This window comes from Aotus nancymaae, unplaced genomic scaffold (genome assembly GCF_030222135.1).
Source record: "Aotus nancymaae isolate 86718 unplaced genomic scaffold, 86718_ANA_hifiasm-v0.15.2.pri h1tg000002l, whole genome shotgun sequence".
Taxonomy (NCBI): domain Eukaryota; kingdom Metazoa; phylum Chordata; class Mammalia; order Primates; family Aotidae; genus Aotus; species Aotus nancymaae.
Genome location: NW_026988413.1, coordinates 53,062,757 through 53,083,765, shown reverse-complemented (window position 1 = coordinate 53,083,765; position 21,009 = coordinate 53,062,757). Strand labels below are relative to the sequence as shown.

The 21,009-nt window shown below is 41.5% G+C and overlaps 2 protein-coding genes across 14 annotated transcripts in view; one reads left to right on the top strand and one right to left on the bottom strand.

Moving 5' to 3' along the window:
* KMT2E (lysine methyltransferase 2E (inactive)) overlaps nt 1-5,657 on the top strand; it is a 105,859-nt gene extending 100,202 nt beyond the window's left edge. For all 5 annotated transcript variants that reach the window (XM_064374657.1, XM_064374665.1, XM_064374661.1 and 2 more), the window contains one exon: nt 375-5,657. In XM_064374657.1, coding sequence (XP_064230727.1) covers nt 375-1,886 — 1,512 coding nt within the window. In that variant the 3' untranslated portion in view covers nt 1,887-5,657. The remainder of the gene's footprint in view (nt 1-374) is intronic.
* The window catches only part of SRPK2 (SRSF protein kinase 2), a 268,787-nt gene continuing 252,689 nt past the window's right edge, over nt 4,912-21,009 (bottom strand). For 7 of the 9 annotated variants that reach the window (XM_064374671.1, XM_064374679.1, XM_064374692.1 and 4 more), the window contains 3 exons: nt 18,186-18,255; nt 17,444-17,536; nt 4,912-6,565 (listed from right to left, as the gene is read on the bottom strand). In XM_064374671.1, coding sequence (XP_064230741.1) covers nt 6,381-6,565; nt 17,444-17,536; nt 18,186-18,255 — 348 coding nt within the window. In that variant the 3' untranslated portion in view covers nt 4,912-6,380. Of the gene's footprint in view, nt 6,566-16,983; nt 17,077-17,443; nt 17,537-18,185; nt 18,256-21,009 lie in introns of all 9 variants that reach the window. The other 2 variants (XM_064374696.1, XM_064374672.1) reach the window with 2 other exon arrangements.

Below are 21,009 nucleotides of genomic sequence, written 5' to 3'. Positions count from 1 at the left end.
TCAATTTATCCTTAGGTTGGTTATAGAAATTTCAATTATAAAATTGAAACTTGCTATTGGAGTTCTTTCAGAGTAAGGCTCAAAAACAGGTTCCATTGCTTAAGGAAAAAAGGCAGAGTAAATTATGTCCTCAACTTGTCTTCAATAAAAATTAACCCGGAGAATTCACTTTAAGCATACTCTCAGAACTTGTTGGAACGATGGAAAAATATTGGCCTTGTAACATCCTAAGCCTCCATAATTGATGTATCTGGCATGTTATTTCCTGCCCCACATTAAAATTAATACTTAGATCATATTAAATACCAACAAGAATAAACCTTAAGGTACACAAAATGTTCCTTATATGTATATAATTTGTTTTCTCTTCATAGCCTAGTTCACCTGGATCTGTAATTCCTGCTCAAGCACACGGAAAAATACTCACAAAACCGGATCCCCAATGGGACACCACAGTTACTGCATCAGAAGCTGAAAATGGTGTTCACCTAAAAACAGAGCTCCAACAAAAACAGGTATCAAGTAACAGCCAAGCACTTTCAAAGAATCATCCTCCTCAGACACACATTCGTAATTCATCTGAGCAACTTTCACAGAAACTGCCTTCTGCACCAACAAAGCTGCACTGTCCTCCATCACCTCACCTAGAAAATCCTCCAAAGTCATCTACGCCTCACACACCTGTACAGCATGGTTACCTTTCACCAAAGCCTCCTTCACAACAGTTAGGATCTCCCTACAGGCCTCATCATTCACAGTCACCTCAAGTTGGAACACCTCAGCGAGAGCCTCAGAGAAACTTTTATCCAGCAGCACAGAACCTTCCAGCCAATACTCAGCAGGCAACTTCTGGAGCATTATTTACACAGACACCCTCAGGACAATCTTCAGTAACATACAGTCAGTTTAACCAACAAAGTCTGAATAGCACGGCACCACCCCCTCCACCTCCTCCACCTCCTTCTTCTTCTTCGTCTTACTATCAAAACCAGCAGCCCTCTGCTAACTTTCAGAATTATAATCAGCTCAAAGGTAGTCTTTCTCAACAAACTGTGTTTACATCAGGACCAAATCAAGCACTTCCTGGCACCACAAGCCAGCAAACTGTTCCAGGACACCTTACTCCAGGGCATTTTTTGCCCTCTCAGAACCCCACCATTCACCATCAAACTGCTGCTGCCGCCGTAGTCCCCCCACCACCTCCACCGCCGCCTGCTCCAGGACCACACCTTGTACAACAGCCGAATTCCCATCAGCAACACTCTGTAGCACATGTAGTAGGGCCTGTTCATGCGGTCACCCCTGGATCGCATATTCATTCTCAAACTGCTGGACACCACTTACCCCCACCCCCGCCCCCTCCCGCCCCTCATCACCATCCACCACCCCATCCTTCCACAGGACTCCAAGGTCTACAAGCACAACACCAGCATGTTGTAAATTCAGCACCCCCACCTCCCCCTCCGCCGCCACCTTCCAGTGTTTTGGCTTCTGGGCATCATACCACATCAGCTCAAGCCTTACACCACCCACCTCATCAAGGACCTCCACTTTTTCCTTCAAGTGCTCATCCAGCTGTACCCCCGTATCCCTCACAAGCTACACATCATAACACTTTGGGACCGGGACCCCAGCACCAGCCTTCTGGAACAGGGCCACATTGTCCATTACCTGTCGCAGGTCCTCATCTCCAGCCCCAAGGACCAAACAGTATTCCAACACCACCTTCTGCTTCAGGGTTCTGTCCTCATCCTGGCTCTGTGGCCCTGCCACATGGGGTTCAAGGACCTCAGCAGGCATCTCCAGTGCCTGGACAGATTCCAATTCACAGAGCACAGGTGCCACCAACATTTCAAAACAATTACCATGGATCAGGGTGGCATTAAAATGGACTCCAAAAACATTTTTTTAAATGTTCTGTAAGATAAAACTGTATATTTCATATGTACCTGTTAAGGTACTTTTTAAAGCTTGTACATGAACCTTTGTATAAAAAAACACCAGTGCTCATTCATTGTATTTTTCCCATTTTTGCTTTTTAAAATTCCTTTAAAAATGTGCTGTTAAGCCAGTATTAGGTATCTTTATTTTGTAAGTGAACATTCCAGCTGTTTTTTCTGGCAGTAGATTCAATGCTGTATGATCTTTAAATTTTATTGTTGCAGTTAAATTCATTTAGTGAATGTTTTCTCTATTATTTTATACATATGCTTTAACTACATAGCTAAGTAATGGCACTATGAGGCTTTTCTTTTTCTTTTTTTCTTTCCTGTCAGCAGCAGTTCTGTGAATGCATCTTAGGTATAAAAATGCAATACAAATTTTTATATTTTGGTGTGGACATGGCTCATTTTGTTTTACCAGTTATTTGCAAGCAAAGTGTAATTTAATGTATAGATGATTTCTAATGTCTCCTGACAAACTGTAAATACTGCATTTCTTTTGCGTATATAATTGCTTACAGCTTTTCTCATTTGATATATAGCATTGTACATATGATAAGTCTTTTGCAAAACTGTGTGATCTTTGTGAAAGTAGTACAGTATATGACCTTTAATTTCTTTTTTTTTGTTTTTTAAATATACTGTCACATTAAAGCACTGGTTGGGCATTTTAATTCATGTTAATAAATCACAATTATGTCAGTTTTACCAAATTGTCCTGTACAACTTCTAAGTTCAGGGTTTGTGTAAGTGTTTCTATAGAAGTTGTTATAGTTTTCAAATAGAGTTTGTAAGAAGCCTTCAGTTTTCTGTAGTGACTACTAACCGGAGGCAGCAAGGGGTTGTTCCTGTGGTGGTTCCTGTTTGCCATTTGTGCGAGAGCCATAAAAACTACTTAAATGATTGTGCTGAGTAAATTAAGGATCTGGCATCATACAACATGAATCCAGACCGCTAATGCATTACACACAGTAGTTCTTGAATACAGTGTACAACAACTGTTTCAAAATATGGGTAGTTTGCCTAAAACAGGAAAATTTGTCTTGGGTGTACAAAACTAAAGAAAAAAGGCGTTTTTCCTGGATCTGTCAGTGAAATGAAAATGGCCTCTTAAGTGATACCTTTTTATTGCTAAAATATAAAATACTAGTTATAATCCTGGAAAAATTAAAATTTCTTAGGCTTTGTCTTCTACCTCTGAGGAGGATTCAGTAAGTACATCAAATAGTAGTAACACTGTTTATCAACACGTTTTTCATCATCCAGTTACCTGACATAATCTGGTACAAGACAATATAAATTTTGTGCATCAGAAAAAAGTAAACGCTAAAATGACTGATCTCATTCAGTTATGTTTTACACTTTGAATTTCCACTTCCTTTTGATAATTAGCTAGTGATGGCACATTAACACAGCTCATTTAGGGCTCAATCCTAATCAGCTTCAAGTTATAGAAGAACATAGGTCAACTCTGCCATCCTCCATTTGTTAAAACAAAATTCTATTTATGGTATTTAGTAAAGAAACATTTGTCTGAGAAGAAATGGCTTTACATCATCTATCCTGATAGTTTCAAAAAGAATAAAGTTAACTAGCATATGAAATATAAATATTCTTCTTAAAAGGTCTGTCCTTCTACGTATTTTAAATTGACTGGTTTGAAATTTGCTTCCTATAGAAAATATGTATATGGAAGCTTTTGTGTTAACTGCAGAATCTTATATAATTTGATTCCTTGATGAAGTATCTACCCTCAAATACAGTCTTCTACCAAAATTTCATTCAAGTTATTTAAAAGGGCAGAAAAAAGTGGAATTTAGGAAATAATCTGAACTATGGATACAAACTGAAATTCTCTACTCCAATGGAAAGTTTCCTGATTTTATCCTGGTAACTAGTTATGTATGGTCCAGGTCATGGGAAGAAGCAAGTTAGTAAATCAGTTTTCACCTAATAACTTTATGACTTTTTGAAGATCTTATATCCACCTTTTCTCTGCCTTTGGGCAGTTCTGTCTGCCAATTTCCAGATAGCCAGCTCCTGTATCTGCTATAATCACGTATGTGATCCACTGCTTGTCATTTTCCATGAAGATTTCACATGGACTACAGAAAGGAAAAAATAGGACATTCAACTAAAGTCAGAGCTGGTTATAATGTTTAGCATAACCAGTGGTTCTCATTTAGTTTTTGTGCATTCTTTATCAACAAACCACCAAGAATCTGATAAAACCATATTATGCCTAATACAAATATATATTCCTTCTAGAACAATTGTTTCTGTATTATAAACCAGTTGGGCTGTTTTATCGTAAGGGGGACACCCTTAAAAATTCATAATCTAGTTTATTTTCCAGCATGAGCAAAAACTGCATTAGACAAATTTCATTCAAGTATACTATCACAATGATAAAACTCCTTTTACACTCAGGGAAGATATAAATTGTGCTCTATGGTTGTTGTAAGGATGTTTCCTACAGAAATCACGGATAGTGTCACCAGTCTACAGCCACCATCTATCATAGAATCTACATGGAAACCTACAGCCTCGTTAGAAAAACTTAGCATGCACATTCCATAAAGAAATGAATGAATGGTACATTCTACCTCACAGTGGTATGTGATATAATGGCAATTCCTAAGAGGGTTATGTGTCTTGTTCCCTAACAGGGAATGCTCTTTTAAGTTAAGTTTGCAATGACTAAACAAATGCAGTGAATACGTTTCTGATGAACCATGGATGAAAAGGAATCATTGAAATTCTAGATAATTAATCTATACTGTAGCTTATCTCCTAAATCCCTTCTGCTCTTAAAAAACAATAAATAATTTCCTTATAATAAGCCTTAATGCATGTTCTACAACTACATTTGCTGCAACAGGAATGCTGGTATTTAGTTTTAGTGACACTAAACTGATAGCAGATGTTCATTGATTCTATCACTTATAGGGCAATGACCAAGGCAATGTCTGGAAAAAAAACCCAAAACACTTTAATTTTTAAGACAACTGCAAGCACCTCAAACAATGGATTATTGTTACAACACTTGTTAGCTTTTCACAATCTAGTTATTGCAAAGGCGTATGGATAAATGTTAATTGGACAAAGTCAAAAACGAGGCACCTTAATGATGTAAAATTTAAAATAAAAAGACATTCAATCCACTGACTTCTAAAAGAGGCTAAATATACCTCTATATATTACATTCTAAAATTGTATTGCCTACTATGGTTTGTGTCCTGGATTCTACAATTAATTTTAAGGAGGAAATGCATAAACAAAACTGTGTGTAACCTGCAAAGGGAAAATCATTTTCTCAACTTCATTTCCTGGAAAGACAAAAGCTAGTAAAATTTGTTGTAGCCACACACAAAGCTACCTATGGAATGAATGTGATCACTGTTACCTTTTAGCTTTAAGGAGTATTCTGCCCACTGCACTGCAAATTGTATATACCATACCTTGTGGTCTAGACAAGCATGATCATGCTTTTTCAAAAATATATGTATTTTTTCATTCCACAAAATGAACACGTTTCTCTTTTCCAATTTAATCTACATAGAGCTTAACTTACAGCGCCCAGAGGAGACAACATGACACAGTACTGAGCCATCACATTTTTAAAGGGAAATCGCTCTTTTTCTTTAAAAGTACTTTTAAAAATATGCAAAAATACAAATGGGACTGCTAAATTATAATGCATATTTTAAAACGAGAAGCATATCTTTTCTTCCTTTCAAGTGCCATACAGAGAAATGACACCTTACAACCCAGAGCCACTTTGTTTAAAATCCAATGTGAAAGGACTGTTATGGAATGAAAAGTCTGCACAACTCCTTTGAGCAGTTAAAGTCTGCTACATGCAACACAGGCTACAAAGCACTCAAGACTTTGTAGCTTTTCTGAAATTTGAGTCCCCCTCCCATATTTAATGGAAATTAACATTTACAGGGTGCATTTACATACACTATAATACAGGAATGATGTCCCTTTGCGAGAAGATAAAATTGTACATTTCCTTGCTATTTCTTGGTTCCAACTTGATAATTTCTTAAGATTGTAAATTATATAGTACTCAGCTAAAATATTTCTTCATAAATAGTTACAAAACCTGCCAAAACACAAAGGGGAAAGTATTTTTCATTCAAAAAAATGACATTTCAATGTCACACAACACAAGAAACAATGCTTAGAGACATGTTATTGTTTCCAGAAGAAAATGGTCAGTAAACTACTTAGCTGAAGACGAAAAACTACCCTTCCCCAGGATCACAGTGCACAAAAAGCAAAATGTCAAACAACAGTACCTCAAAGCAAAATAAAGGTCTGAGGATGAAGCCAGCTCACTTGTAATCCTGTTAAAGAATGAGAGTCACCGTTTAGGTCCAATGTACTGGGAACATTTGCTAGCTCAGAATGCAGTATTGATAGAATTTGCTAAGAATTCAACCAAGGATGCCGAAGGCATTCACCAGCTGAGGCTCGTTTTTCTGGAACCATTTCTAACATCGGGATCAGGAAATCTGTAAACTGTGCAGCATCTTCATGGGGCCAGCCATACTTTTCCACAAGTACATCAAAGAGGCTCCAAGGCTTCAGCTTGGTGATGTGTCGCAGTTCTCCTACAGGGGAAAAATCAGACCAATGTCAAGAAAGCTCCAAATCTGCATTTCCCATTGTTGGTCCAGTCAGGTTCTTTTCCATGAAGCGGACAACCATCTGCTCAACTCTTACACAGCAACAACAAAGAACGCCAGCTTTTCCCCGATAAGCAATAATCACAACGTACATATGACCAAGGCACATTTCAAGGAAGCCTGGTGGATGTAAACAGAGGTTAACAGTTCATTCACATCAGTTCTAAGTTTCTTTAAGTAAGTGGAGTGGGCTGAGTATGCCCAGAGTGTTTTCTTTTCCAAAAGCTGAAGCAAGCGCCTCTCATTTCAACCTGGGATCTTTCATAAAATTTGCAAACTTGAGGCAAACCCAAATCGAACATCATTCATGTCTCTGCATTTGCTCTAAGATCTAAGATTCTAGGACATTAATTTGTAAACCTTGAAGTTATACTGCTGCAGTATGAAAAGTGTGGGTTACATGCAGCTTTGGTTTACATAAAAGAATGACTAACAAGCTAGTAAACGGCCTATGAGCTGTAATAGTCATTTTATAAGAGAAAAAAAGGTTATTTTTAAGTCAAACTGCAAATAAGGGCTGGGGGCGGTGGCTCATGCCTGTAATCCTAGCCCTCTGGGAGGCTGAGGCAGGAGGATCCCTTGAGTCAATGAGTTTCAGACCAGCCTGGGTAACACAGACCCTGTCTCTACTTAAAAAAAAAAGGTAGCTGGGCATGGTGGCACATCCCAGCTACTCAGGAAACTGAGGCAGGAACATTGCCTGAGTCTAGGAGGTCAAGGCTACAGTAAGTCAAGGTCATGCCATTGTAGTTCAGCCTATGAGACAGAGGGAAAGCCTGTCCCCCACAACCCTTTTCAAAAAGGCAGCAAACTCAAAAGTTCCGGAAAATTTCACTGTGAATAATTCATTTTCTCTGCCTGTTTGGAGTTATCACAGGACACCATGCCCCTGCCAACAGGTCTCCTTAGGTGCCCTCCGGTGCACCCTGAGCGGCCTCTGTAGAGGAAACACTGCCCTCTGCCTGCACCCTAGAACACCCAGGTCTCAGTGGGGAGGGAGAGGCACTCAAGCACCTGAGCGCACTTCATGCAAAGGCTGACTTCTCTCTCCCCTTTCACCTGCTATAGAGCAAGGTAAATTTTTTTTTTCATGAGCTGCATCAGTAGATAATCAGTGCTCTGCTCACAAAGGTGTTCTCAGGAGCTTGTTCTGTTTCATTTATTCAAGTTATTTTAGAAATGCCCTCCCCTTTAAAAAATCATAATAAAAAGAACAGAACATTACAGAAAATTGTAAGAACAAAAGGGGAAGTGGCCTACAATCCTACCCCGCACAGATCTTCTGTTGTGTCTATTGTGAAGCATGTTCCTTTTTTTTTTTTTTTTTTTTTTTGAGACGGAGTCTCGCTCTGTAGCCCAGGCTGGAGTACAGTGGTGCGATCTGGGCTCACTGCAACCTCAGCCTCCTGGGTCCCAGTTCAAGCAATTCTCTTGCCTAAGTCTCCCTAGTAGCTGGGATTACAGGCCAGCTAATTTTTGTATTTTTAGTAGAGATGGGGTGTTTCTCCACGTTGGCCAAGCTGGTCTTGAACTCCTGACTTCATGATCCACCTGCCTCGGCCTCCCAAAGTGGTGGGATTACAGGCGTGCGCCACCGTGCCTGGCCGTGAAGCATGTTCTTACACATTAGTATGTCTACAGAGTTGCAGTCATGCTATGCACAGGATTCTGTATAAAGAATCTTTTAAGAGGGCTTCTTGCTAAAGGAGTTGGGATGTAAAATAAGCTTCTGGCTCCAATACGAGGACTGGAGACACAGTTAAGTATCGCAGCCAAACTAGAGATCAGATCTGCATCGATGAAGAAATGAACCTGCAATCTTAGAGGCGGGAAGGGATCTCCTGTTGAAGGAAACACAGCCTCTATAAAAACAAAGTCTGAGCAGTGACTGCAGGTTTATCCCTCCAAATCTGAAATTCTGGCTCTAGGAATTCAGCCTAAGAAGATAAACCCTGGCTGCACCACCCCAAATTTGTGCCTAATATATGTCAGCACAAAATTATATATACTTGCAAAATTACAAAGAGCCAATAATAGGAAAACAGTGGTTAAACAAAACACAAGGTACATTAACTTGATTAATAATATTTAATATTACTTCAATATGGGAGAAAACCATAGTACAACACTGGGTAGTAAAAGAACAAACTGTGTCCTACAGATCATCACAAGATTTATTAAAATGCTCATTAAGATGAAAATCAAGTGAATCAAAACACCAGCTTTTGTTAGTTGTTAATATGACTATATTGATTTAGACTGATCTCACCACAGCAGCAGTTAAAGCAAACTAAGCTCACACGTGACTAAAGCAAGTTCTCTGGAAGGGGAGAGAACTTCTATGACATTCAGCTATTCTATCTCAGAATAAACGCTCTCCAGTTTGCAAATAAATGCAACTACAGAGAAGCACTGTCTGCAGAAAACAGTGAAGGAACCTATTTCTGAGGGGGCCAGGTTTTAAACTAAGATCCATCAACAAGGCATCAAATTAAGTACAGTCTTCCATGAAAAGATAAGCTTTACCACTATAGCTGCTTCACAGCTGTATATTAACAGTGAGGAAAACAATACTGGAAGTTCACAAGAAACTATTCATCCACAACTAGGCATACTATAAACTGGTAGAAACATTTGCAAAGAGCAGCATAAAATATCTAATCACTTTTGACCAAGTAAAGACTGTATGTGCAAAGAAGCAGTCTATAAACAGCAACAGGAGAGTCCTAAACACCTGCGGTCCTCAACACATAGCAATTTAACACTTAACTGCCTCTAAAATAACCAAGTATGTAGAATGTGTAAGTATGTGGAAACACTCCATAATGCAAAGAAAATCAATTCATCTAGAGGCTATAATGATTATATGTACAAACCCTTAAACTCAGTATCAGAAGTAACCTACCCTGGCAAGAGTTGGTAAGGTTACTTGAACACAAAGCCCAAGCCCCTCACTCTGTATCTACTGCTAGCAGACACGAGGAGTGGGCTCACTGGACGAGCAAGGGTCTTGAGTCCACAAGCCAGCTCCAGCCCTGCAGATGATACCCAAGAAATAGAGCCACCTCCATCACTTAGAACGATAAATAAGAATAAGAGAGGAAAGCATATTTCAAAAACACATTTTCACCATTTGCTCTTATTATAAAAGTAGCACCCTAACAAGTTAAAGAAATGTTACCAGCAAAGTGTGGTGGCTCATTCCTATAATGGTAGCACTTTGGGAGGCCGAAGCAAGCGGATCACCTGAGGTCAGAAGTTTGAGACCAGCCTGGCCAACATGGTGAAACCCAATTTTTAATAAATACAAAAATTAGCCAGGTGTGGTGGTGCAGACCTGTAATCCCAGCTACTCAAGAGCCTGAGGCACAAGAATCGTTTGAACCCAGGAGGCGGAGGTTACAGTGAGCAGAGATGGAGCCACTGCATTCCAGCCTAGGCAACAGAACAAGACTCTGTCTCAAAAAAAAAACAAAGTTACCTTGATAATTATTTTCTCTTAGGTAAATACACAAATTGCAGTGAGCTGAGATCTCATTACTGCACTCCAGCCTAGGTGACAGTGTGAGACTCTGTCATTAAAGAAAACAAATTAAAAAGGAATAAAGAAAATATATGAAGATGAAAGGAAAGAAGAAAATATATGAAGATGTGTTTCAGTGAAATAAATTTTACAAATAGACAACTGTGACAATGTTATTTTTTTAAAGCCCCATTTCTAGCCTGTTCTCCTTAAAGAATGTGGAGTATCACTTCTCCCTTCCTGAGACTATCAGCTATCCCAGTATTAACTCCAACACACACATGCAAAAGTGAGCCCAGCAGCCAAGTGGGGAATTCGGCCAATTGTGCTGTTCCCCAGGAGCCCCTCAGCCTTCTGAATCTGCTCTAATAAACAGCTTGACAGACCCAAGGAAAACTGACAGGAAACAGGCTCTGAGTGACAGCAAATGTACTGGCCAGTCCTGGACTTGCAGAGCCCTTCTAAGGAAACAGGGAAGTTCCATTATACTTCTCTTGAATCTTAAAGTGGTTTGTGACAGAAAATATATTATTTTATCCATGAAACTGTCATATTCCAGAATGAAACAAAGAAGCCCATGAGGTTTTACACACATGTGGGAGGACTCTCAGGCAAATCTTGAACCATATTTACATGAATTCTGGTAATTACAAAGCAAACCATGATATAAACTGATGAGCATAACTTTAATTGTGTACTACCAGTATAAAGTAAACCCACCAAGAAATACCAGTACAGAGCAAGAGACAATTAAGAGATCTGGATGAATTCTGATACAATTAGACAACCACATATAAGTAAATATTTGAGTTTAAAATGTGTATAAACTCTACCTCACATCACATACAAAAATTAACTCAAAAGAGATCGTACACCTAAGAGCTAAAACTAAGCAATTCCTAGAAAACTTCATCTTCATGACATTGAAGTAAGCAAGAATTTCTTAGATGTGACATCAACAGCACAAATTGTAAAGTGTATATAAATTGGACTTCACCAAAAATTAAAAATTTGTACTTAAACTTTCACACGTGTATTACAGAGAAACAGAAATATCTGCCCACACAAACATCTACATTAATGATCACAGTCGGCCATCACTAATAGCCAAAAAGTGGAGGAAAACTAAACGCCCATCATCTGATGGAGGTATAAACATGGGGAGTGTTGTTTATCAGTGACAACCCCAGCCTGTGTAGTTGTCAAATGCTCACCAAAGAGCTTTCTTTGCTCTTTACAGCATCAAAAGAATCTGTCACTTGTTAGGTATTCAGGAGGTAATTTTAAAACACATTCTGACAAGTTCAGCTCGAATACTAAATATTAAAAATACAGAACACAGTATCTCTTTTTAAAAACTTGGCTCCATTGGGCGTGGTGGCTGACACCTGTAATCCAACCACTTTGGAGGCCAGGTGGGCAGATCACCTGAGGTCGGGAGTTCAAGACCAGCCTGACCAACATAGTGAAACCCTGTCTTTAAAAAAAGAAAAACAAAAAACAAATAACAAATAACAAAAAAAAAAAAAAAAACAACTCAGCTCCTGGGTTTTTGCCCTCAGTTCTCACACATCTCTTGATGTTATCCCTGACTCGGGGAAACGTGGATTTTATGCTGCTGCACAGAAGCTTCTTGCTTTTGAAATTTTCAATTGCATTTAAGGTCTCTGTAGTCTGACACACACACGTGCACATAATTACTCACTTTTATCCCAACACAATTGATGCTGTCATCTAGAGACCAGTTTCTTTTTCTTTTTTAAAGTAAACAGTCTCTTTTGATAATCCCATTATCAGCACAGCAACTTTTACTAAAATATGCCTGCTGAATAGTCAGAAAAATTCCTGGTGAGCAGCCCAGTGAGATCTGCTCCAGGCTGCACTGTTTTTCCTACCATGATCTGAGGGCTGGAATGCTTCTGGGGACCACCGACTTCTTGAAGACAGGACAGGGGAAATCCCCAGGAAGGTAGGGGTTTCTATTGGCCCACCTCTCAACACACTAGTTTCTTAATGCTGGTGACTCATGTCCAGCAAATTAACCTTAATAGGGTAAGAGCTGTAATTACATTCCCTGCCCAAAACTCCAGCTCATCTTTTAACTTTCTGGCTAAGGAATGATTCAAACTAGTAATGATCATGACTTCTTGAATTATAAACAAGAAGAGGAGACAGATGTGGGCATCTGATGCTCACCATTCACACACAGACCCCACTCTCTCTGGCCCTATGGCAGGGATGAAAATCTGCTTCTGACTCCAGAGGATAAAGAGCCGGAAAACTTCCTGGGAAGTCAACTCTCCATTAGTACTGCTGAAAAGGAGACTTAGGCATATCAACAGCTGTTTTAAATTTTGCTTTCTGGCTGGGCACAATGGCTGTTGCCTGTAATCCCAGCACTTTGGGAGGCCGAGGTGGGCGGATCACAAGGTCAGGAGTTGGAGACCAGCCTGACTAACATGGTGAAACCCTGCCTCTACTAAAAATACAAAAATTAGCCAGGCATGGTGGCACACACCTGTAATCCCAGCCACTTGGGAGGCTAAGGCAGGAGAATCGCTTGAACCTGGGAGGCTGAGGTTGCAATGAGCTAAGATTGCACCATCGCACTCCAGCCTGGGTGACACAGTGAGACTGTTTCTCAAAAAGAAAAAGAAAATAAAAACAAAAATAAAAATAAATAAATTTTGCTTTCTAACAGTTCTAGCACAGTACTTTAGGTATTATAGGAACAAAATTTAAATGAATATACTTTAAGATTCCATTATTTCCAAAATGTACATTCATTCACATATTACTAAAGGGAACGTGCCAAAACACATCTTTCATGCAGCAAAGCTACTCCCCTCATCCTAAGAAACATGGTGAAATCTACTTCCATGACAGGCCCTCATTCCTCATAATGTTATCCTGTGGCTTCCGTAAAAACTCTAAGTCCCTCTGATCTCTACTGCCTTTAGAAATAAACAATAATCAGGAAAGAACTAAAGTCCTAATTCCCTGATCTATCAAGGGACTTCTCGCCTAGTCACAAATGCCCTCTTACATCCAAAAAAAGGAAAGAAGAGTTACAGTTACTACAGAATTAGAAAATTTATACTTAAACTTTCCACATGTATGTTCAAGAGAAATGGAAATACCTGCCCACACAAATGCGGACGTTAATGAAGTTAATGTTAAAATGTTTTTGGTCTGTCATTAAGAAGGATGCCAAATGCATTTTAACTCTGCAGGTTACTTTCAAATAAGCTGCTCAAAAAACAACTCAATCACACAAGTTCTAATTATATGTGGTGATGAAGGCAGTAACCAGGAGATGCACATCCACGAGCTGTCCCAGGGAGCAAAGGTACTGACAGAAAGGCCCAAGTGGAAGCTGCCTTTCAGCCATAAAGGGCCACATGCAGGCCGCTCTCACTGAAACGAACCACCACAGGAGTGACAGCCCAAGAGCAGATGCCTACACCACCTCCACGCCTGCAGGCGCTTACAGGACCCTTCCAACAACTCAGTGACTTCACTTTCTCACTGTTCAAGGCCTCTCTTTTTGTTCCTCTTTCCCTCCTTGCCGCTGTGCACAGTATGGCATCCTCGATCCCCTCAAGAGACAGTTAAAGACAAACACACGGCCAGGAACAGTGACTCACGCTTGCAATCCCAACACATTGTGAGGCCGAGGCAAGCAGATCACCTGAGGTCAGGAGTTGGAGACCAGCCTGTCCAACATGGTGAAAACATGTCTCTACTAAAAATACAAAAATTAGCTGGGCATGGTGGCAGTCACCTGTAGACCCAGCTACTCAGGAGGCTGAGGCAGACGAATTGCTTGAACCCAGGAGGCAGAGGATGCAGTGAGCCAAGATTGCGCCATTGCACTCCAGTCTGGTGACAGAGCAAGACTGCATCTCAGAAAAAAATAGATAAATGTAGAGCTAGGTCACTCAAAGTGGCTTCTTGTTACTCAGGAAAGGTTCCAATTAAAGGAATAGTTCCTGAGTGCCTTTACTGTTGGTCCTCACCGTGCCAGTTGACCGCAGTGGAAAATGAGGCTCAGCAAACCATGGTGCCCAAGCAGGTGCTGTGGCCCCTGTATCTCAGGTCTCTCCTTCGCCTCTAGAGCATTGCAAGTCAATCATGTTCTCTCTTTCTGTGACAGACCAGGCCCAACTCCCATCTGACCCACAGCTGGGGGCTCACAGCAAGTCACCTACTAGCCACAGCCCATCAAGGGCCAAGCCATCTCCCCGACCAGCTCTGGAAACATTCTGAAATGTGGGAGGAGGGGTATGACTTCAATTAAAAAAAATTCCCCAAGCCGTACTGAATCCCAGGCCACAACAATTCCCAACTTTTGCTTCAATTATTTTCTTTTTCTTTTTGGAGACAGAGTCTCACTCTGTCACCCAGGTTGGAGTGTAGTGGCATGATCCTGGCTCACTGCAACCTCTGCCTCCCAGGTTCAAGCAATTCTCCTGCCTCAGCCTCCCGAGCACCTGAGATTACAGGCACCCACCAACATACCCAGCTAATTTTTGTATTTTAGTAGAGAAGGGGTTTCACCATGTTGGCTGGGCTGGTCTCAAACTCATGACCTCAAGCAATCCACCTGCTCAGCCCCCAAAAGTGCTGGATTACAGGCATGAGCCACCGCACCCAGCCCAATTATTTTCAAATAATATTTTCTGTAAGTTTCCAGGGAAACTCAGTCTGTTCTCTCAGTAATATTGCTGTATAGACGTTCATAGGCTTCCAGTGTTTTCCTGTTCAAAGCTTTTCTTTAGCAATAACAACAGCTATGGTTGTGCCCAGTGCTGTACAGCCATCCTCTTATACCTTCTTGTAAGGATAAAGGCCAACCTGAAAGAACCCCTGTTGACAGATGAGGAAGCTGAAGTTCAGAGACGACCTGATGTACCATTCTCACAGCAGGTGGGAGCCCCAGCTCCATTACTCAACACAGTTTCACAGCAAAACCATTTTCCTGCCCTTGACTCCAGCTGGGCCTGTGCTTGTGAGTCTCCATGTAAGAAGGCAACTCTGTACCTGGCAAACACGGCCTAGATTCAAAGACCAGATTATCAGAACCAAAAATAATTACAGATTGTCTGATAAATGGTTTTTCCTGATCATTTTTTACCGATGATGAGTCTGAGAGGTAATGAGATAAATAATTACATCAAATTATATATTTCACAAATTGCCTTCACCAGGTGACCCTATAAAATCTAAGAGGTGTAGTCAATTTGCCCAGAGTAAGTACAGCAGGAAACCACCATCTTTAGCACAGTCAGTTCTCAAGTCTTGTAGATTTAACAAGGAAACATAATTTAAAGAAAAATAGAAGGACTGGTTAGCCAAACCTCACCAAAGTGAGTAATAAAGATTACTACTCCACAAAAATTCCTTATATCATAGGAAAATAAAAAATCAATTTGAGGCCAGGTGTGGTGGCTCACACCTCTCTAATCCCAGCACTTTGGGAGGCCGAGGTGGGTGGATCACCTGAGGTCAGGACTTTGAGACCAGCCTGGCTAACATGGTGAAACCCTGTGTCTAATAAAAATATAAAAACTTAGCCAGGCATGGTAGCAGGCACCTGTAATCCCAGCTACTCAGGAAGCTGAGGCAGGAGAACTGCTTGAACCTGGAGGGCAGGGGCAGAGGTTGCAGAGCCAAGATCGCACCACGGCACTCCAGCCTGGGAAACAAGAGCGAAAATCCATTTAAGTAAGGGAGACAGAGTATCTGGGACTTCAAAGAAATTTCTAAAATCCCATGTCCTACTCACATCAATTTTAAAAGTTCTTTATTAAGGGATGTTGCATCCCAAAACAAAAAATCTAACCTGGAAAAGTATGAAGTAAAAGGACCAACTATACTCATCACAAAAAAATATAGCAGGCTGGTTGTAGTGGCTCACACCTGTAATCTCAGCACTTTGGAAGGCTTAAGGTGGGTAGATTACTTGAGGTCAGGAGTTTGAGACCAGCCTGGCCAACATGGTGAAACCCCATCTCTACTAAAAACACAAAAAAATTAGCCAGGCATGGTGGCACACGCCTGTAATTCCAGCTACTTGGGAGGCTGAGGCAGGAGAAAAACTTGAACCTGGGAGGTGGAAGTTGCAGTGAGCTGAGATCGCACCACTGCACTCCAGCCTGGGCAACAGAACGAGACTTCCAACTTAAAAAAAAAACAATATAGCAGTTAGGAGAGGTTCTTTTAAAAATATTCCTGGGGCTCTGGGGTGTTTTTATAAATTAATCACTGGGGACTACACTGGGCAAATAAACAGTTGGAAGATCAGTAAGAACTACAACATGAAAATAATCACCTTAATACAGTGTGACACAAAACAGTGGGAACACAGGATGTGATTTTGAAGAATGTGAGGTACGCAGCGTTTCACAGGCCTATACCCACCACAGGCTGACCAAAAGCCATGTCCCTGGACATTCATTAAGTCAAGTCTCTGTTCCACTAAAGATAGTACCTGAACATGAGAAATGGAAAGGTAAGTCTAGCTGGCTTTTAATAATCACCTAAACGCCTTTCCATAAATATAATAATACATAGATTGGTAACTTGGAGTAAGAAAAGAGACAGGTGGAGGAGAAAAATGTTGTTAGGAAGGCTGTTCTCTTACAAAGTTCTTACTCCAGGAATCAGATGGGTCAGGTTTATTTCTTGAGAGCTTTCTTCGGCAGAATTCCCCAGCTGTGAAAATCCAGATCTTTTGGCACTGCCCAATCATGAATGCACAATTTCTCCTTTTGGGAGAAGACTATGCTGAAAATTAGCGTTGCATAAATACCGTTACCTTTTCTGGTGAAAAACTCCTTGGAATATTTCCCCAACATAGCGTATTTTCGAGGGACTTTCCCCAGCAGTTCAATGATCAATGCTATGTGATCTGCATTGGGAAACATTGCCAGCAAAACAGAAACACACGACAGTTTAATCAGTACACTGCATGCAGACACTACCACCGCCCGCGCAGACAGAAACAGAGCGCAACCTGAATGACCAAAAGTACAGGTCTTCCCCACATGGCTGGATTCAGGACCCAGAGCTGGAGGGCCTGGAGAGGGGCTGATGAGCAGGGTGACCACAGCACAGGGTTAAATGTGGTCTTCCCTGACAACTTCCAGCATAGTAATACTGCTGGGTTGCTTTCTGAATTTAGGAGAAATGCCTTTGTCACCATTAATGCTAAATTCAGCAGCTGCTCTTCCGTTTCTGTCTGCATCGTGGCGCTTTTCAAAAAGAAGAGGTACTACCTCTGCGATTGAAGAATTCCCGAGAATATTTTCCAGACAGAGCAAAGTGCCTTGGAATACTGCCTAGCAGCTCTATGATGTGGGCTATGTGGTCTATGGAGGAGAGAAAAAAAGGATATGGGAATGGGAGGGGCAAAGGGAAGGACGGGATAAAAGAAGAGGGAAAAATTGAAATTAGTAAAAAATCAGAAATAGATTCAAATCAACAGTGTCTGCAGCACATCCATGCAGAGGCTTGTAGGATTAGCAGGCCTCAGGCACCGTCTGGAGCAGTAACCGTTACGGAGGCCAGCTCACCCCAGGCCACCCCAGCATCGCAAGCAAATAAGCATGGAGATGGTCAGGTTTACAGATGGAATTCAAGCCAGAATTTCTGGGTCTTCAGCTCAGCTCCCAAACAGGACAGAAAAATGGGCAGCATATCAGTCTCAAAAGGACCACAGAGAGGTTTCAGGTCTGCATCATCTGTCCTCTCTTGGCCAGCTGGGTTCCTGCCCTGTGCAAGGCCAGGAAGAGCCACTGGCATAGGCCCCTGAGGGCTCTCGGAGTGCTGCCTGTGCCAGGCAGGCTCTGCCCATTCACTGAGACTGAGGGGGGCGTCAAACTCAAAGGAAAAGCGTCTGAATTTGGTGTTTGAAAACCAAAACATGGCTCTATTTCAGTACAAAAATACGGTACTCTACTGAAGTTCAGGGCTGGCAGGAGACCTAGACCGAGATATTCAGCAGGCACCACTACTCACCTTCGTCTCTGGAATAGTCTTCCCCAGAATGTGGTTCAAACAAATAATCTCCCGTTGCCAGCTCAAATGCCTAGGATACAACAGACGACATGCTAAGCACTTCAGAGAATGGCCCCCAAGTCAACAGCTTTTTCTCCTTATAGAAGAGACCACCACTTTATGAAGAACAGAATCAAACAAAATAACCTCCCGAAAGTGCACTATTTTCTTTCTTCCACATTCAAGGAAGTTTCAGAAGTATTTTTACATTTCTTCTTCTTCTTTTTTTTTTTTTGAGATGGAGTTTTGCTCCTGTTGCCCAGGTTGGAGTGCAATGGTGTGATCTCAGCTCACTGCAACCTCTGGGCTCCTGGGTTCAAGTGATTCTTCTGCCTCAGCCTCCCAAGCAGCTGGGACTACAGGCATGTGCCACCATGCCCGGCTAATTGTTTGTATTTTTAGTAAAGACAGGGTTTCATTATGTTCGTCAGGCTGGTCTTCAACTCCTGACCTCAGGTGATCCTCCCACCTCGTCCTCCCAAAGTGCTGGGATTAGAGGCATGAGCCACAGTACCTGGCCCTACATTGCTTCTAAGGAAAGATATAAGAGCTATGTATTCTGTTCATTTTGCAGGAAGCAAAACCAAAATGACAGTGAGTCAGCCACACCTGTGTGCAGGCCTGGCCAAAGAATGGTATGCCTTCTATGAGTAGTAGAACTAGAGTTCAACCCAGGACTCAACCAGGCTCATGTGACTCCAGCGCCTGCCTCAACCATTGTAATAGCCTTGGCCTCTGTACAGCAGACACTGCTGTGTCCTTTAGGCAAAGATCTTCATGTTTTAGTAATCAAGGACTGTTTTCAGCATCTTATCATCTATTTTTGTCATTTCACTCATTTCTGACTCAACCAAAGGAAACCTGGAAACAAAAAAGACCCTCTTTCTCCCCAAGGCCAGAGGAAGCAGATGGCCTTACAGACCCTCTGGTGGATGTCACGGAGCACTGGCTTCCTGGGTGGCCACTGGCTGTCCCTCAGTATACCCACATGTAGGGAAGACCATTTGTTCCCATTTAACTTGCTCACAAAAAAAACCTTAAGGGCATGAGTTTAAGCTGGTAACAATATACAAAAATGGTAACTGCTACTACTCTGCTGATCGAACAGTATGTTTTAAAAGTGAAAAAAAGAATAAGCTAAATCCCATTTCTGTTTTTTCTCACAGCAGCTTCTATTCTGAACATATCTTGCTGTCCCAAAAGGTGCTCAGAGGCCCAGTCACTGGTGCCTGTGAATCTGTGACTGCCCTCGCCACTCCCACCCCAAGGAGTCAGCACTGTGGAAACTTCACTGCATCAACCTACCTTCTTTTTCTTTTAATGACCACACAGTGCTGGGAAAGCACCCTTAAGGGAAGAATCATTTGCCTGGGTAAGGGGCCACCTCTCCTAGGACTGCCTTTAACAAACCAAGAGTGGGTACATCTTTTCACCATTTTTTTTTTTTTTTAAAAGACTGCATGTGAATCAGTTAAAGGAAGGAAGCATGGTGACAAGATGGCTGCCAGCTGTCCGTGTGATGAACATTAGCTTATGAAATCAGGATCCCTGCCCTGAACCTGGCATAGGTCTGAGCAGGACATGGACATGTCACATCTCAGCACGGTGAGCTGGTGGTCCCAGCACTGTGGATGCATGAAGGCACCAGCAGAGAACCCAGGAAGGCCCTCACGTAGGGCCTCTTCTTTCCACCCAATAAACAAAAAAGACAGCTGGGCCAATCCCAGATGAGGGCAGGAAAACCTCACAACTGGCCCCAAATCCACGTGGAACAACTGGATTACATCCTTAATGACCAGGAGAGTCTTTCTAGCCTAAGAAATAATCAATTCAGTATCTTATAAGCTAAGAGAAAAATCTGAAAACCCTAATGGGACACCAAGGACTTGAAAAGCTTGGATCAAGTTCCAAAGCAAGCTCCAGCTGCTTTTCAAACCCTGCCTGGAGCCTTATGCTAACTCTTTTAATTAATTTTCAAAACAACTTAAAGCTGGTTGCATATATTTCTTTTTCTTTTATATTTTTTTAGAGATGGGACCTCGCTATGTTGTCCAGGCTGGACTTGACCTCTTGGGCTCAAATGATCCTCCCTCAGCCTCCAAAGAAGCTGGGACTACAGGTACACTCCACTGCGCCCAGCTTTGTACATATTTCTTACTATCAAAATATGTCAGCTACATATTCTTTGAAAAAAATGATCATTTTGAATTAGCACCCATATATTTCCTTTTTTTTTTTTTTAAACGAATGAGAGGTTCTTATGTTGCCCAGGCTGGCCTCGAACACGTAGCCTCGGCTCCTCAAGCACCAGGACAACTGGCCTGAGCCACCACGGCTTCTAGCACCCAAATATTTCCAAGAAAACATGTATAGAAGCCGATCAATGAAATAATATTTTCTTTTTTTAAAGGAAGAAGGAAGATGGAGGCTGTAATGCTACCTATTTTTGGTTCTTTGGCGAGTGACTAGATTCTCTTAACAATATGACATGTGCAATAGGGCAAATGTACATTACAATGAAAACACTCTGCCTTCAACTCAGTAAGTTACTTCCAGTATAACCTTCTATTACCCAGGCTGGAATACAGCAGCGCAATATTGGCTCACTACAACCTCGGCCTCCTGGGTTCTAACGATTCTCCTGCCTTAGCCACCCAAGTAGCTGGGACAGAAACATGCCACCATGCCCGGCTAATTTTTGTATTTTCAGTAGAGATGGGTTTTGGCCATGTTGGCCAGGCTGGCCTCAAGTAATCCACCTGCCGTGGTCTCCCAAAGTGCTGGG